General features: G+C 37.5%; 1 protein-coding gene across 1 annotated transcript in view; it reads left to right on the top strand.

Moving 5' to 3' along the window:
• Nucleotides 1-19,041, top strand: part of MTCL1 (microtubule crosslinking factor 1) — a 95,117-nt gene that overhangs the window by 53,881 nt on the left and 22,195 nt on the right. Inside the window, 4 exon segments of the mRNA XM_028737314.2 lie at nt 1,689-3,014; nt 3,956-4,111; nt 13,721-13,813; nt 15,236-15,466. Coding sequence (XP_028593147.2) covers nt 1,689-3,014; nt 3,956-4,111; nt 13,721-13,813; nt 15,236-15,466 — 1,806 coding nt within the window.

The raw sequence follows: 19,041 nt of genomic DNA on the forward strand, positions 1-19,041 counted from the left end.
TTTGCATATTCTGTGCTATAATCCTGTTATTTTCCTGCTGCTTAGCATTTAAGAGCTCTGCCTTGCTACCAGAGATGGTCCTTAATTAGCATGCCGTTTGGTAATGAGCATATGCTTACTTAATATTTCTTTATATATTTCTCACAATATTTAAGGCTCTGTGCATGAAAAAAAAGAAAGTGGAAAATGCTAAATTAACCTTACCCAGATTTAACATAAGATGTCAACAAACAATCCTAATCGTTCTAATTGAAATAAGATATATGTTGTCGAATATTTTGATTTTGTTAACTGATGTCACCATATATTTTTCTCTGCACACATGAATACATAACACACACACACTTACTTACATCTATCATAGTTGGTTACTTTTGCACTAATTGGGATATACCATTTGAGAAGTTTTAGTTAAGGAAGTTAACCTCAGACTGCAATTCTGTACACACTTACCCAGAAGTCAGTCTCACTGAACTTAATGAGGCTTACCTTTTAATAGACATGTATGTGTAGGTTTATACTATTAAGGTACAATAATTTTTAACATGGATAGGGAGTCTAAGTCTAAGTTCTTTGGAGATCACTTGTGGCTGAGTAAGATTGTCTTCCATGAATACGATCTTAACAGTGTGTCTGTAAGTGACTATGGAGGCCAATTCTGGATCCTCATGTCCTTCCACTGTTGGGACATAGGTTTCTGGGCAGGAGTTGATCACTATGAGTCTAAGTACCTTTCATATGTCTGCCTTAAATTACTATATCCTTGTAGAAATCTGGAACTCCCTCTGCCAATACACTCTTTAATGGAGCAGACATTACTAGGAGATGCATGGGAGCTACATTGCTCCCATAAATGTACAGTAATGTACAAACAAGGACTTTATCACTGAAGGTTGAAGTAAATGTAAGCTCTCCCCATGGGCACAATTTTTTCCACATGTGTGTAACATCTCTCATTTTATGGTTAATAGTTTATTTTATTACTTTTGATCAGACAGAAGCTGAAATCTTACATGTCACTGTAGACCTTCTAAAGCAGGTGTGGGGAACCTCTGGCATGTGGGACATATTGGGATTTGCTATAAGATACTTTATATTGGATTTTGTAGCAGCTGATTTTAAGTTATAGGTGGCAATAATACTGGACTCCTATAAAATCAACAAAACTTCTATACTTATTAAGTATCACACAGTGCTGCGATGATTTATTGTACCATTTCCTACACTGGAAAACAGCCATGTACACTTCAGTGTGTGTGACGGATTAAAGCCTCACATAGTGAGGGTTATGCAGCTCACAGAAAAAGTGTGTGCAGAATTACACTGTTGCTTGCAAACTTTGGGCCTTCTTTTGGGTGGCATGCATAATTTTTCATGGAAGAGCTTCTAAACTTAGAAACTAATGATTTATTCATTTTTCAGTAGCTGAAAACATGTGCAGTCTCTGAAACATTTGTATTTGTAGCTGTTATTTTTCTGAGAATCTATAAGGTGGCAATTTTTCCACCCTTAACCAGCTATGTATTCATTGAATGTGTGTGTGTGTGTGTGTGTGTGTGTGTGTGTGAGAGAGAGAGAGAGAGAGAGAGAGATGTCCCTACACCTGCTTTATGGAGTTACAGCCATTGTGTTTGTATTTTAAACAATTTCCTCTTTCTCTCTTCATTTTTGGGATTTTTTCTTGGCAGGAAGACAGCGCTGATTTAAAGTGCCAGCTTCAGTTTGCCAAAGAAGAAACAGCATTGATGCGTAAGAAGATGGCCAAACTAGGCAGGGAGAAAGATGAACTGGAACAAGAACTTCAAAAGTACAAGTCTATCTACGGAGATGTGGAAAGTCCTCTCCCTATTGGGGAAGCTGGAGGACCACCCAGCACAAGAGAAGCTGAACTGAAGCTTCGCCTGAAACTAGTAGAAGAGGAAGCTAACATTCTGGGGAGAAAATTAGTGGAGCTGGAGGTAGAAAACAGAGGTATTAAGGCTGAGATGGAGGATATGAGATGCCAGTATGAGAGAGCATGTTTAAGCCAGGACCATGTTTCAAGCATTCCTACCTCACCTTATGGTGACTCTCTGGAGTCAGCAGCAGAACTTCGCCGACATTTGCAGTTTGTAGAAGAAGAGGCAGAACTGCTGAGGAGATCTATCTCTGAAATTGAAGATCATAATAAGCAGTTAACAAATGAATTAAATAAATTCAAATTTGAGCCTGGACAAGAGTCTGGCTGGCTTGATGAAAATGCTTCCAAGTGCAGTGGATCCTTACAAGAAGAGTTGAAATCTGCTCGAATTCAAATCAATGAACTGAGTGGGAAAGTGATGAAACTCCAGTATGAGAATCGTGTATTGATATCCAATGTACAGCGCTATGATCTTGCCTCACATCTAGGCCTGAGGACTTCAAGCCCTAGGGACAGTGATGCTGAGAGTGATGCAGGGAAGAAAGAGTGTGACAACGAAGAGGGCCATCTACCTCAACCAAAGAGAGAGGGACCCATTGGGGGCGAAAGTGACTCAGAAGATGTATATGAAAAGACATCAGGTTTTGGGAGTGGGAAGCCATCAGAAGTTAGTGATCTTTGTTCCACCGAACTAACAAGGGCCAAAGAGGATACAGAGTCTTTGATCAGCATCAGGCGTGAGGCTGAAAGGCTTGAAAGATCTGTTGACCGTCTCATCATTGACACGGATAGTTTAATATATGAATCAAAAGTGCACATAACCAGCAGTACTTCCTCTGAGCAAGGTCTGGAAAAAGATGAAGGAAAACCGGAGAGCAAGAATGAGCCGGAACTTTTGGATAATATTAATTCAAGAATGAAAAATTTCCAGAAAGAACTGCAAACCTTCCTAGAGAAGGTTGACAGTATTGGGGAAGGCCTCAAAGACCAAATGGAAGACCTTTCCCCTCTCCCTCACCTTACAGAATCCTCTAGTTTTCTCTCCACAATGACATCTTTATCCCGAGACTCACCCATTGGTAACCAGGGAAGGGAGCTAATTTCAGATTTTCAGGTAGGTGGACTTCTTGTTTGTCACCTCACTTTTTTTTTAATTCTTTCCTGCTGCACTGGTGCTATTTTTACACATGGCTGCTTTGTTATGATTTTGAAGTATAAATGATAAAACTTTTTTTTTAGGTTTTTATCTTCTACTTTGCTACAGAGGCTGTTCCTCATGGCAAAAAAAGCAAACAGAAGCTAAAGGCATCTGAATCTTTTCATTTCCTCCGTCCTTGATCTGCTATATTCATGGCCATTTTGTTCTGATGTCAAACTTTTAAAAAAAGTTACTGAGAGGCACCATCACAATACATTTTCTTTTCATACGCCATTAGCAGCTTTGCTAATGAATGTGTAAATTACCTTTTCCCCTCCTATGATTCTGATTCCTTAAATGAAATGTATTCTCAAAAGGTCTTGCTAAACATAAAAATCCAAAATAAAATAAGATATTCTTGCAAAGCCTGCTTGCAGCTCTCTCACATAACCAAGGGGTGAGCAAAGAAGCACTGTAGCCAGCGAAGGACTGCCTTTCGTAACCCGTTTCCCCTGGGCTCATGTCTATACTGCCACAGCTGCCACACTGGATATGGCTTTTCTGCACAGCACAAGTAAGGATGGAAGAGCCTTGTATCCCCATATCCTCCATAACTTGTATGCTTGCTGTTGGTTTGACTCATGCATCCTCATTGCATGCGCCTCATAACCAGTGTGCATTCTTTCCCCTCTCTTTCTCTTTTTTGCTTTTCAGATATTTCAGCCCATTATTTTGCTCATCCTCATTTTAGTTCTGTTCTCTTCACTTTCTTATGCCACTGCATTTAAGTTGGTTTTTCTGTTCATGCTTTTCTTTGTCTTGTAGTTTTTTCAGTCGTCTACCTTACCCATTTTTGTTTCTTTTATTTCCTCCTGTCCTTTTTTTTGTGTTATCAACCCCACCCATGCACCTAACAGTCCAAACTGAGGGATCAGATGGAGTGGCAGCGCAGCCAAGACCATGGAGACGAGAGAGAGAGTCATCATCAACGAGGCAACACCGAACCACACTGCAGAGCTGATGGAGAATTTAAACTCTACAGGCCAGGAAACAAGGGTTGTTTCAGTCTAGAGGTTAGCACAGCCTATTAAAAAGCTCTTGCTGCCCTCAAAGGGATCAATAAGTGTTTGCCACAGAAGCTAAGGCAAAGTGGTGGGAAATAATTTATATGGGCTATTATGACTTGAATTTGAGCTAAAACCAACCACAACAACCCACAATGTTTGCTTAAAACCTCTGCACCCTTAGACCTCTGTGATCCTAATGGCCACCCCTGATATACCTGTAACTGACTTGGAAAGAAACAGATAGCCAGAATCCCATGTGGGTGGTGGTTGTGTTGCTCACCTTGATGGCTTTGAAAAATCATTGGAAGTTAAATTATATACCTCAACACTATATCAAGCAATAGTCACTACAAGGTTGCAGTGTAGTATGTTCCTTGTATTTCTCACCAACAAAACTTTCAGAAAGCCTGTGTAATTTTTTCCATGCTTGATAGCATATAAATAGTTGCGATTTTATGGACATGCTCCAAAATTCCCCACACAGAAGGGCTTCCTTTTTTCTTCTTCTGTGAAGAACATCTCTCTAAACATATAGAACTATTTCTTGTTGTATACATCAACCACTTTCATTCTCTAGAACAACAATCAGCTTGCATACATAAGCATCATAAGTATGATGACTTGTATATTTATCCATAGATGATACATTGTGAGCTGTCATTGCTAATGGTTGCAAAAGCATTAGTTTCCATCATAATCCATCTGGCTGTGTCCTGGAACTAGCCAAATTTGAATTCTTAATCGTGGGTATGTACAGATGTTGAGTGGTGATCTCTGTAGCATAGCAGTCACTACATTTTGTTTAGATGTATGACTTTCATCCTGGACTGAGTTGACAGGAAACTGTTCCCAGTCCTTACTGGCTGAAAAGCAGTGATGCCACTAATCCAATTTTCTTAACCTTCCAAAAGCAGTTTTAAAGTGTTTTAAACCTTTTAAAGAGGGTATGAATGTATATTTGATTCCTTAAATTTACCTGCAGCATTTTAAAATTACCAAAGGCTGATTGCATGGAGGAAGTAGCAATATGAGACAATTAAATCAGCATTTGATTCACAGTCCAGCAAGTCTGTCGGATGCATTGCCTAGATTGGCAGGTGGGGAGGCAGATTTGAAATGTAGAGGAGAGAACAATGCAGCAAGCCTCAATTTGCATGTATGTTTGTGCACAACATGTATTAACTTTTGTTGTGGTTCAGCCAGGCACAGAACGAATAGGCATAATCAGAATTAGGGAAATGAAAGAGGGCAATGAGAAATAAACAGAGTTTGGAAGCATGTTGGTATTATGCTAAATAGTTTGTTCTAATGGCCTGTGTTGAACAGACATACTATTTTACAGTCTGTTTAGGGCCCAGGCTTGCCAGCTCTGTACCAGATTCCTTCTTTAATGGATGAGCAAACATGCAGATGGGCATAGATATTATAAATAAATTTGGTCAGTGTATTAAAAAAAAATATCCAGAGAACAGAAATATGAAGTAAATGTTAGCCATTTATTTCAGACATGTATATGACACAATACTGCAAGATGACATAAGATTTTTTGTTACAGGCTAGTCCTTTACAGGTAATAAAACCTGTACTTTAATCCATGGGTCAAAAGTGTACAAAACACACCTGTTTGCCTGAGATAAGAGTTTTGGGGGGGTTTTTTGCAATCACTTCTATGTTTTGTCAAACTAAGGCCACGTCAACAACTGATCAAATTTTATATTGTACTATAATAGCAGGCTGACATTAAATTTATATACAATGGCACAAAGTTTAGAGAGCCCAGTAAGAGCATTAATTTGCCATTTTTTTGCCATTATAAAATAGGGAAACCAAGGTTATTTGCATGTGGTAAAATTATTTTTAGTGTTGATTTTAGATTTTGTGTTAATATAGTTTGGTTCATAACTATGGGCAATAAGCTATGAGGGCATTAACACTTAAATAGTTGACGAAGCCCATTGTTTATTCGGGCAGAAGGGAAAGCCCTGGAGTTTTACTAGCCATCCATATAAAGTGTTTTTAAAGCATGGAACAGTGATTGTCATTTGTGACTGTGGGAAAAATAGTCCACTTGCATTTGACAAGAATAAAAGACGTGGATTAACAGAAGAGTCTGAAAAAGAGTGGCTTCAAGATGTTAAAGTTTAACTAATCTGCATTAAGTGCTCCTTCAGAACTTTCCCTGAACGGTGGATCAGTTATTCCAATCTGCATTTGTGACTATGAGAACAGACCCATGAGTTCATTTATTCTAGATTCATTAATCCTACTTCTTCTTCATTGGCAGGGATATAGAAGATATCCCAGTTCTCAGTAATTTGCCAATCTGTTGATACGAAATATATTTTAGCTGAGCAAAATTATATACATTGAAGATATAAAATGGGAAGCAAACTGTTAAAGAATGATGTTGAAGATAGCACTATTTTGTTATCTTCCCCAAGTAGATGTGCCATTGATGCTTTCCCAGATCAAAATGGCAAAAGGGAACTTTTTAGCTGCTTTGCTCTGGGAATAAATGTCTTCGCATTGGCCACTTAGGAAATCTGTAGATTTTTCGTCTTGTTGGCTAGGGCCTATAAATAACGGATAGGGGGAAGTGAACCTCAGTTTGGTTTTTGAGTATAATTAAATTATAGATTTGATGCTATTTTTTCCTTAATATTGATGATACGTATTTCTTTTTGCAAATAAAATAAAAATAGATGGAAGATAAAAAAATTTTAAAAAGAAGGCGCCCCCCCCCCCCCCAATTTCTAGGTCCGTTTTCCCACTGCAGATTATTTTATACGTACTGTTGTGGTAGATTAATTGTTAGATGGCAGACAATGTAAGTCTATTGTCTTTAATTTGGAACCACCCTCTAGTCTTAAGTTACTTTAAATTGCTGGCATTATTTGTACTGCACCAGTAGTTATTAGCATACAGTATTATTAGTAGGCAAACTCTTGGGTTAAGTATATGCTTTGAAAGAAACTTGTCTTTTTTTAAAAAAAAAAAAGTATTAAGAGCAGACTTCTTGTTTTCTTCATTAAAGCTAGTCATTCAACTAGTTCAGCACAGGGGAGGAGACAGACGCCTACTGAAACATTTCAACTCATTACTCACAGATAGAATAGAGCCCTGCTATTGTGCGAGAGAGAACTATATTTCTAAATCTTTAATAGGAACAAACTATTGGCTCCAAGGAACTGTAAGCAGAAGGGAAATAGCTAGTAGCACTGGTTTACAAAACCTTGGCCAAGTGCTGGAGTAGGAGTTCTTCTTCTTTATTGAATTTATATACACTGTGCTGTATGATGTGGATTCTGTAATAGTTCTCATCTTTTTCCTTGCAGAAGATTACATTTGGGTTTCATTTACAACACTCTAGTGCAGGAGTAGGGTAACGGGGCTCAGCTGGCAGGCCAGGTCCCAACTCCCCACCCCCAGAGTGGCTCACAGGCCACTTTGACAGGTCAGTGGGTCTACCCACCTGGCAGTTACCTGATGTCAAAGGTCAAGTGTTTCCCTAGGAAACATGTTTCTTGCCCATATGGCTTGATTTCAAGCTATACGGGCAAAGGAGGCATTTCCAGCAAGTGCTGATAAGCTAGTTGCCAATCACAGCAACCCCCACTTTGGGCAGGGAACTCCATAGTCCTGTCAACTCCAGCAGGGCTGATTGGCACTAACAGCAACCCTTGCTTCCAAACAACAATTGGGAGTGTACTTCAAGGTTCCTGATTATTCCTTTGAAGCTGCAGCTTTATCTGCCCCATACCTGGTGTCATATTAGGTATGGGGCAGGTGGGTGAGGTTGGGGAATGGCCCATGATCTGGAGGTTCAACCCCCCCCCCCCAGTGCTCTAGTACAAGGTGTAAACCAGCCCATTTGTAAACAAGAAAGGCCTTTAACAACTTGGGATACAACTCATGGAATATAAATTCAAACTGTTAGAAATGTGACAAAGATTAGTAGTAAGTTTTATATGCCAAGGTGAATAGTCCTTAATCTAGTCAAATGCTAACTCTGAACGAAGTGCAGGTCCAACTGTTCTGAATTTCTTCACTTAATACTTCCCATCTCCAGATACCAAATATGAACACAGGAACCACTTTTGCATCCATAGCCAGTCATCCCACTTCATAAATTGTCCTTTCACCGCCTTGCTTTTTCCTCTTTCTTTGTGTCTTTTGAACTGTGAACCTGCTGTCTCAGAAAATGCTTTAATTTATGGGACAGAACTAAGTATTATTATAACATTGTTCATTAATGTGGAGCAAGCATGTTGCTTGTTCCACAAGCCCTAAGATGTTTGGAATTCCTAAACAAGCCCTCTGCCATTCTGCATGACTAATTACTTTTGAAACTGAAGGGAGTTTCACATAAACAGTTTTCTCAAACAGAAATTTCTCAAACAGAAATTTCCTTACACTGCACAGGAAGCAAATTGGGCAGGTTGTGGTTTTTAGCTTTAGGAAAAGGGACCAGAAAGTCAGAGTTAAGCAGCCTTTTTACTCATGTCCATCTTTTGCTTAGATAGAGCCTGTCCCAGGTGGCTTTGGGTTTCTAAAAAGAAAAAATAAAACTGCAGAGAAGAATATCACAAATCTCCTCTTGGCATCCAGTTTGAGCCTTAGTTTTCTAAAATAAGAAATGGAGTAAACATTTTGCTCTACTGTTGTGTGAGATTTTGCACAGACATCCTGTTCAAAACTATAATACTTTAATTTAGTATCCTGTTTCTTCTTATGGTCTTGCCAATAAATATCTGATAGAATTGTGACCAAGGGGAATATCTTGCTTTTCATGGTTCCACCTTTCATCATTATACAAGTGCTTTCAATTTCTGTCTCTCAGGTGCAGCTTAGACAGGGCAAGGATGAATTTTGTTGAAGCTTAACGGTTGGCCTTTATGCATTAGATTCAATTCAGCCCGGTGGGCTGAAACAGCATGTAGCATGTTGTGAACCAAGCAGGAGAAAAGTATAGTGAAATGAGAAACTCCTTTCCCTTGCCCTACCTTAGTGGTAGCAAAGAAAAGCACAAATGCCTTTTATCTAAATAAGAAACAGTAAAGACATTTAGTCAAAATGGGTGAATATATTGTTTTGTTATTTAATATGCTTGTATTGTAAGTAACAGTCTAGAACATAAGTATCTGTAAATCAGAGTTGTTATTTTGTTAACTTTCATTTTGTATCTGCAGGGAATTCTCTGTATAAAAGATCACATTGGACTGAGTTGAAACCTAAAATTTTTGAATTTCCCTCTTTTATGGTTTCAACTTTCATAGAATGTATTATATAAATATATGTTTTATTTCCAGTGGCATATTTCATTAGACATTCCTGTCAATTCCATAGCCTTTTCATTGTTGCACAACCATCAGCTAATCTGTGTAGACATTCCCTTCTTGTGTTAGATTGTGTGTGCATGTATTTGTATGTTTTCACCAATTAAATGGCTGCATGTGGATCTTGTAAATTCACTTTCAAGATAAGCTTGAAACATTTATGCAATCATTAGTAAAAACCCTAACAGCAAGAACAAATACTTTACATATGTGCCAGAGTGTGCATGAAGCTGACAAAATAATAGTCTTGGAATACCCATTATAAAATCATTTTTGATACTCAAACTCTAAACACATTCAGGAAATGGTGCATAATATATTGCTCAACATCCCCGGTCATCATTTTAGCAAACGTTTCAGGTATAGACTTGTTGGCACCAAATAACTTATATTATTATATTTCGTAAAGTGGAATGTTCTAAATTAGAGTTAGAATCTGGACTTTATTTTTAACTAAATGAAATATAATTTATGTATAATACTTGGACTTATGAAGTAATATTGAATGGTAAGATAAATTCGTATCAATTTCAGATGTGATTACTCTTAAGTATGTTCTGCCCTGTTTTCATATTGTGTTTTTTATTTTAAAAAGTATGTGTGAATATTTATGCATTTTGTGCATTTCTGAACATACTTTATCTTATCTTAAAATGCACATTTTAATTCATTTTGATACTTTTTAAAGGCTAAAACTATATCACATTAATATAAAATAAGAGCATGGTATGCAGTACAATGTCAGTGAAAGCATAATATGTTTACTTATTTATATTTGCAAACAGGGATTAGAACTGCTCATGTCTTTTTCTTTCCCCCAATACTTTCTTAGCTTTTCTTTTTTATTATTTGATGTATGTTTGAAATTGAATCAGTGAAATACAATTCTCAAAATAGTTACACATGGGCTAAAAATGGATGCCATCCCCCCCCCAACCCAAAATGGCAACACTCTTCATCATTATTTGAATGTACATTAATTTGTGAGTCCAAGTGACCTTCCACCGGTTTCTTGTGGGTCTCTCTCTTGATTTTATTTATATCTCTTTTGATTTTCACTGTGCAGCAAACTTACAAAATTCTATAGCTTTTGTAGAGTAAGAAACATACCAAAGTTTTCTTGTTATTCTATAATCAGAAAGCGCTGGGGAAAGACTTTTCAGCAGTGAAAACATGGAAACCAATCCCTCTTCCTAGTTAACTGTCCTAGTTAAAGGACTGTCTTACATTTGTTATGGATTTAGGAGGTGGGAGGACTTTTTTTTTTAGTAAGCAAGCTTTGAAATTGAACAACAAATGCAAAAAGAAATATTTGTAAATTAATGTTGAGTTTTCTAAAATGAATCTATAGTGTTCAGTGCATTAGAACCTAATCTAGGAACTACAAGTGCAGCAGCATTCCCATTTGGCTGATTGGGACGAGAGTAAAAACCTCTTGCTGTGCTGGTATGTTGTTAGGTGGATTGAGAGCAGGCAGTAGTGTACTGCTCTTTTGTGACAAATCAGGAAACATACCTTATATTTGTGTGAAATTCCTGGGATCCCTTAGAAGACTCTGTCCTCTGATGGTTAGGGGGTCAATCACTCAGCTGTTATGTTAAGTCTGGAGTCAAGTGGCTTAGAAAGTCTTCACCTGCCAGTGAAAGGACAAGAAGGAGGGAGCAAGTCTAAATTCTCCAGGAAGGGAGCTCCAAAGTCTGAGAGCAGCCACTCAGAAGGCCCTCTCCCATTTACGTGAATACGTCCACACAATACAATATGGGGTGAGGTATACTAATCTTAGTATCCACCCAGGCCAGAACACAGATAATTAAAATGTAAACATATATTTAACTGGGCAACATAATAATCTGGAACAAGTAATATTAATAGTGCTAATAGCCTAAACTAACATACTGTTACAGTTATCCTAAGTCTTTATACTTTCATTTTTATTGCCATCTCATTCCCTCTCCTCTCTGTCCCTACAGAACTATCCCAACTCTTCATCTGTCATTCTCAGCCATCATTTCCCACCTCACACCTACTGTGACTCACACTCTCTTCCAGTCCAACATTCTCTAAATGAAACTCCACCCATGGAAGTATAGATTCTAATCATGTTGTGTATACAATAACACTGTAAACACCACAAATATTAGACTTACTGATGTGTTATATATTTATTTAGAAGATAAATTTTATTTTTTATAGTGAAATTGCCTTTCACTACAAAGTTATAGGGCAGATTACTACAACAGAAAATGCAATTATAAAACAAATAAAATCATTACAATTATAAAATACGCAAAACCCATTCCAAATGAGCAGAACAATATAAATTCAGCAAAATACTTTAATTAATTAATTAACTAGCTCTTCATTGTTTATTTATTAGACTGGGAGACTGGTATGCATGTTTCCCCTTCTGCTTAAAGGGCGCTTGAGGATCAGGCTCTCTAGAAAATCTTTAGAGACGGGAATTACTAATTAAAAGATTTTAGTCGTGTACTTTGTGTCTATTAAAGCTGTATTGAAGGAAGCTAACAACACTTCATTTAAAATGCAATAAACTTATGCATAAGCAGTTCACAGATTAGCCTCATTATTTGAAACTTTTACATTTTGCTGACATGGAACTCTCATGATAGGAGTCATTTGCATAGGGAAGCACAGTACACCTTATGTTATCTCCATCATAGTCATGACATGTTGCCCTAGCATAGCTTTATATACTTCAGTTACTTTTGGTGAGCAGTGTTCATGTGTTGTGAGTATAGCATGCTCCTTTATTCATGTAGATTAACTTGTGCTTTCTAGATTTTTAATACATCCTTTGGAAGCAAGACATTGTTTTCAGTGGAGCTTGCCTCCATGTAAACATGCTTAAGTCAGATCTTCAGCTGGAGATAGGAAATACTTTTAAAGAGATTTAAAAGTGGTTTCACTTCTCACAGTTGTGCATACGTGTTTGTCCTCATCACCTGTACAGTCAAACAGGGGGCTTTTTTTTTTGTGGTGGTGGGATATAAAACCTGTAGACCAAAGCCAATGTAGAATGAGTGTACACACCACTAGCAGACATCCTACTTTCAAACCATATTCAGCTGTCTCAAAAATACAATAATCTAGTTTTAACATGAGTTTAAGAGAACTCTGATTTTTGTTTTTTTGGAATATTTTCCCAATCTTAAGTCATTGCGCCCCACAGGATTCCACTGGAACAGTGAGACATCTTTTTCCTTTCCTTCCCCCCTCAAAATCTGCTACAGAGAGTCCCCCGCCCTCCAAAGCCAATTTTGAGGGCACGTAATGGCCTAGACGGGACAGGAGAGGAGGCAGAAGTTCTGTTACATGCACAGAAGTCCTTTGCACCAGTAGAGCTGCACTGGATACAGACTACGAGTATCATCTGATTATTATTATTTTTACAAGTTGGCTGTATGTAGCTTTTTCCCCTTTGGCATTTTCCAAAATCAGAATACAACAATCAGTCTGCCCAAGCAACACAGAAATGCAGGAAAACAAGAAATGTGGAGGGGGTTGCATTTTCTGTATCTCCTCCTGCCCAATTATTGACACATCTGAAGCAGCCAAGGATCCAGGCTGATAACAGATTTTGCCCAAGGCTGCCAGGATCCTTACTTTAAATATATACTTGATTTAACATTTTAAATTTAATTATACTTTTACCTTTGCTCCTCGAACGTGATGTTGGGCTGTGATTGATGACAAATAGAAATTTGGCTATTTGAAGTTCTGCAAATTCAAATTTGGCTATTTGAAATTCTGCAAATTAAAATCTAGATGTAGGGATAATCTTGTTTTTTTAACAATTGGACATTTTACTATCAAATAAAATAGAGCCCCTAAGAACATAAGTAACTTTTTGATGACCTCCATAACCTTCAAGTGACACACAGACTAGTAGATACCTAGTCTCTGATCCAGATACAGTTTTTCACAACATGTACACAGTCTGAGATGTGCATGGTATTATCGACAGTGCAAATGAGAAAAGGCCTGAAAGCCCTCTGTCTTAATGTGTATCCTAATATGGACACAGGGCACAGGTCTACATGTGCAGTTCCTGATCCAGCAACGGAATCTGTGTGCAGATTTTTCATTCATTTGGAATTAGATCTCACTGAATATGAACACAATGCATATTTGAAGTGTCTTTTCACTGTGTAGTTGTGTGTCTCAGTGATGTCTGTCCTGTAGTTCTGTCACACCTGTTAGAACCTTACTCCTTTGTCCTGCTGATCAGCTCAGGAACTGCCATGTTTTACCTGTACAGAACATATCGATTCAGGAGCTTCAGGCTCAACTTGAGCAAGAGGTGAAACTTCGCCAAGAGGAGCAAGAAACATTTACAGAAAAGATAATTCAGGTAAATGCATAATGCGGTTGTTGGAAGAGACCTTTGTCTGTTTTTCTGACTATCAGTAACTCCTTAGTTTGTGGTAAGAATTTAGAAGTTGCTTAAATATGTTTCAGTACTGTTTCATAGATAGTTTTGTTGTGGATTGGCAGACTTGTGGAAATACAGTTAAGAGAAAATTAATTGGTGTTAACAGGAACTATAATTCTGGCTTTCAGTCATATTGCCAAGATGATAAATCTCAAAGTTACAAGGATCTTTCTAGATCCAGAAATATCGTATGCTGTAAGGCTCTGCAGTTTTCATATTCTCTATAGCCCAATTCTACCTCTTGAAAATGTTGTAAAACTCACATAGCCCAGGAATCTAATGAAAGGAATGGCCTCTGAAAACAGTATTATTATTTTTGTAGGGCATGTTCTAGAACTATTTTTGTTGATTAAAATTATCTAGTTTGTTATTGGGTCTAAATCAATTGACATGGAGATTTGGCCTCTGTTACATTTCCCCCCCTTACTTACAGCCAACTAAAATGTACATGATTGTGTCAATATCTGTTAAAAGTAAATCCTTCAGGATCAGAAGTCAGGATAGGACTTAAATAACTTTTTTTCCCAAACAGAAATTTACCACAAAGTAGTTTTCTTTTGTTCTTTTCATTGTTAATATTTGGCAGAGATAAAACAGATGTGAAAGTAGTAGATGTGACTGCGTGGCAAGTGTGCTTTCTCACTGAAGCATAAATCTTCTAAAACTATGGCAACTCTGAGATTGTGGGCTGTTTTATTTCTTCATTTTCTGGTTAAATAGCCTGGGTCGCGCCAGGCTATTTATTTAGATATATTAAGATAGTATACAATAGTAGCAATAGTCTCCATCAATAGGATTTCTTCTGCTTCCAATGATGATTCCTTTATTGTTTTAGCAGCATTGGTCCTGGAAGGCTAGTAGCTCTCCCTTCTTAAGGCAAAGAAAGTACCATATTTCAGAAAGGAGAAAGGGAGAGGAATGAGCTATAATTACTGAAGCTCTGGGTGTCTTATAATGACTAGACAAAAATAAATTTAGCAAAGACAATTCACATACAGCAGTAGCAAGGTCAGAATCATATGGTGAGCATATTGAAAGGATGCAGTGAAGAGAACATAGAGCATAAAAATGTTTATGCTGCACAAGTCTGATGCAGCTTGTTAAAGTAAATGAGCTGTGTATTTCCTCAGTAGATTATTCACATACGCTTAATTAAATTAAGGCTACAGCCTGTGTTCTTCAGGTTCCTCAAAAATCAGATCCGCTGCCAAACACAGATAGCTGATGATAATTAGAATGAGCAACCTTGGTTTATCTTGCCCAGATTTTAAAAACACACACAAGAATGAACCCTGAAGGGCGACATCCTGTTGATGTTGTGCATGGTTGTTCTGTTCAAAGCTGGAAGAGGACCATCTGCAGAGCCTACGGAGGAAAGACTTGGAGGTGCAAAGCTTAACTTTGCAGAACAAATTGGAAGAGAAGACCTGGAGTCAGGAGAAAAACCTGATGCATCAAGAACTCAGGCATTTCAAGCAGAACACCTTTCTCCTCTATGCCAAACTGAAAGGGCTGCTGAAACAGTGGCGACAAGGCAAGAAATTGGAGGAGCAAGGAGAGGATGTTCTTAAGGTAAGTGTCCCTTGTCATTTAATGGAGTGAAACTACAAGGAAAAGTGATGTGGATAGTTCTGCTAGGAACAAAATAGATTTTAAGAGATAACCTTGCTTCAAGTTCAGGTGTCAGAGCATCCTGAACTATAGTATTGGAATCAGTGTCACATTGATTATAGAGCAGAAAAATGCTGAAGTGGAATCTGAAGCTACCTGTCTCTGGTATTTTTTTTTGAAAGAGATTTGCAGTGTGGGCCTAGCTGTACAGCTATTCTCTTTTTTTTTTTTTTAATTAAAGCTTTATTAAGAAAATTACACAGATTACATTGTATTACAAATACAAACATACAAAAAAAAGAATTCCGTCAGAAAAAAAACCAAGAATTCCATTAAAATAGCACAAGTTCCATCTAAAGGATAAGAAATAAACAATAAATAAAAAAAGAAAAAAAGAATGAAGATAACAGGCGCAAAAGAAAACAAAAGAAAAAAAAAAAGAAAAAGAAAAAGAAGAAAAAACAAACGACACATATACAATTAACAAAACTTCCGTCCCGCTCGGTCTTGGAGTTACCAATTCTTGTATTTTTCTACAGTTTTAATAAAGCAAATAAACATCGATGATTTCAACTATCGTCTACTGATAAGTTATTTAATCCCTGGGTGTTTTCATAATAAATTAAAAATTTATTCCATTCATCTTTAAATTTATTTGGGTTGTTTTGTCTTATTTTTTGTGTTAATCTCGCTAATTCCATATATTGGTATAACCTCAATTGCCACTCTCCTATCTCGGGTAAGTCAGGGGATTTCCATTTTTGTGCTATTTGTATCCTCACCGCAGCCATAGCATATTGAAAAAAGGTTTGATCTATTTTCTTTATTTCTTTGCCAATCATTCCTAAGAGAAACAGCTCGGGAGTTTTTGGGATATTATATTTCAGGATTTTTTTCATCTCGTCATGAATTTGCTTCCAAAATTCTTTTATTACATCACAAGTCCACCAAATGTGGAAGAAGGTCCCAACCTTATCTCTACACCTCCAGCAAGTGCTATCAACCGTTTTATACATTTTTCCCAACTTTGCTGGGGTCAAATACCAGCGGTATACCATTTTCTCTAAATTTTCCCGCAAGGCTACACAAGCTGTAAATTTTACACCTTTCATCCATAGTATTTGCCACTTATTATAATCTATATTGTAACCGAGGTCTTTCTCCCATTTTACCATGACCCCCTTCACCCGTTCTTCCTTGGTGTCCCATTCCAGTAATTGTTTGTACATTTTTGAGAGGAGCTTATCATTACTTTCCAGAATTTCAACCTGAAACCTCGATTTTTTTTCATTCATGCCCAGTCTCTTATGCTCACCCCATAAGGCGTAAATCTGATGGTAGTGGAACCAGTCTTTTATTCTGTCTTTCAATTTCTCATAAGGCTTCACCCTCCAACCTGTTTCTGTCTTTTCCAGAATGTCCTCATACGTACATTTTTCATCTGCCAAATTTATTTTTTTTATTTTAATAATGTTGGTTGGCGAGAGCCACCATGGAATACCTTTCTCAATCAATTTTTTATACCTCTTCCACACTTCCAATAATGGACCTCTGATTATATGATTAGAAAATCCCCTGTGGACCTCCCCTTTCTCTTGCCAAAGGTAGGCATGCCACCCAAATCTTATATTAAATCCCTCCAAATCTAAGAGGTCTGAGTTTCTAAGGGTGGCCCACTCCTTTATCCAGCAGATACAGGCTGCTTCATAGTATAACCTAATATTTGGGACTGCAAATCCACACCTATCTCTAGAATCTGTTAAATATTTTAATTTTACTCTGGCCCTCTTCCCCTGCCAGATAAACTTGGTCAGGGTTTTTTGCCAGTTGTTAAGGAGGGAGGTGCCTTTAATTATTGGTATATTTTGGAAAAGAAATAATAATTTCGGGAGGATGCACATCTTGATAGCTGACATCCTCCCTGTCCATGAAAGTTTTAGTCTATACCAAGTATCTAAGTCCTTTTTAATATCCTGCCACACCTTCCTATAGTTGTCTTCTACTAGATTTATATTTTTAGGTGAGAGCCAAATTCCCAAATATTTTACTTTATTCACTACTTTAATGCTGGTCTTCTCTTCCAATTGAATTAACTCCTGTTCAGTCAGATTCTTTGTTAGAATTTTTGTTTTCTTCCTATTCAATCTAAAACCGGACAGCCTACCAAAATCCTCCAAAAGTTCAACCACTCTGCTAGCACTATCCACTGGGTTTTCCACAGACAAAACCAGATCATCCGCATAGGCTTTGAGCTTAAATTCTTTATTCCCAATTTTTATCCCTCTCACACTCTCTGCCTCCCTTATTCTATTCGCGATTACTTCTAAAACCATTATAAATAACAGGGGGGACAGAGGGCAGCCCTGCCTTGTACCCTTCTTAATCTTGAATGATTTCGTCAGATTATTATTTATAATCAGCCTGGCCTGTTGTTCTGAATATATTTCCCTGATACCTTTCAGAAAAGGACCTTCGATGCCTGCCTTTCCCAAACATTGTAATAAAAATTCCCATGAGACGTTATCAAACGCCTTTTCAGCGTCTATAAAGATCAGTGCAGCGGGGACATCTATTCTCATATCTAAATATTCAATGATATTTAATATGTGGCGGACATTCTCTTTTTGGTGTCTGTTTGGAAGGAAGCCTACTTGATCTTTATGTATATACTTCATTAAGAGCTTCTTAAGTCTATTGGCCATAATGTCCGCGAAGATCTTATAATCGCTGTTAAGCAAAGAGATTGGTCTATAGTTTTTTATATCTGTTTTTTCTTTCTCTGTTTTTGGTATCAAAGTTATATAAGCCTCCTTCCACGAGGTCGGGATCTTCCCCCCCTGAAAGATATTATTGATCACATCTTTTAAGACCGGGGCTAGGTATTCTTCTAATGTTTTATAGTATCTTACGGACAGGCCTTCCGGCCCGGGTGCTTTCCCATTCTTCATTCTTCTAATGGCCTCCTTAACCTCATCTACTGTAATCTCCTTATTCAGCAATACTCTGTCCTCTTCTGATATATATTTATCTGATATATATATTCAGAGCATCCTGAACTATAGTATTGGAATCAGTGTCACATTGATTATAGAGCAGAAAAATGCTGAAGTGGAATCTGAAGCTACCTGTCTCTGGTATTTTTTTTTGAAAGAGATTTGCAGTGTGGGCCTAGCTGTACAGCTATTCTCAATTACCTGTTACTTATCTCTACATCAATCCTGTCTGACAGAAATCTGTGAAGGAAATCAATAGCCTTATAGGCCGTTCTCCCTCACCCAACACCCAGGGTCCCAAGAAGCTGGCACTGAACTGAAAAGATTTACAATAATTAGTCTATTAATAGTTTCAGATCAGTTTGGGGGTCATAGCAATATTGTGCATTTTAGGTAAAATGTGCTCTGAATAATGAAAATACGCTTTGTTTGAAAACTAACAGAAGAGCCCTAAAACAGCATTTTGTGAGGAAGTAGAAGTTGTCATTCATTCTGTTTTCCACCCCCAAAATATTTGGCTCTATCATGAGTGAACTGTTTTCT

Source organism: Podarcis muralis, chromosome 8 (assembly GCF_964188315.1).
Source record: "Podarcis muralis chromosome 8, rPodMur119.hap1.1, whole genome shotgun sequence".
In the NCBI taxonomy this organism is placed as follows: Eukaryota; Metazoa; Chordata; class Lepidosauria; order Squamata; family Lacertidae; genus Podarcis; species Podarcis muralis.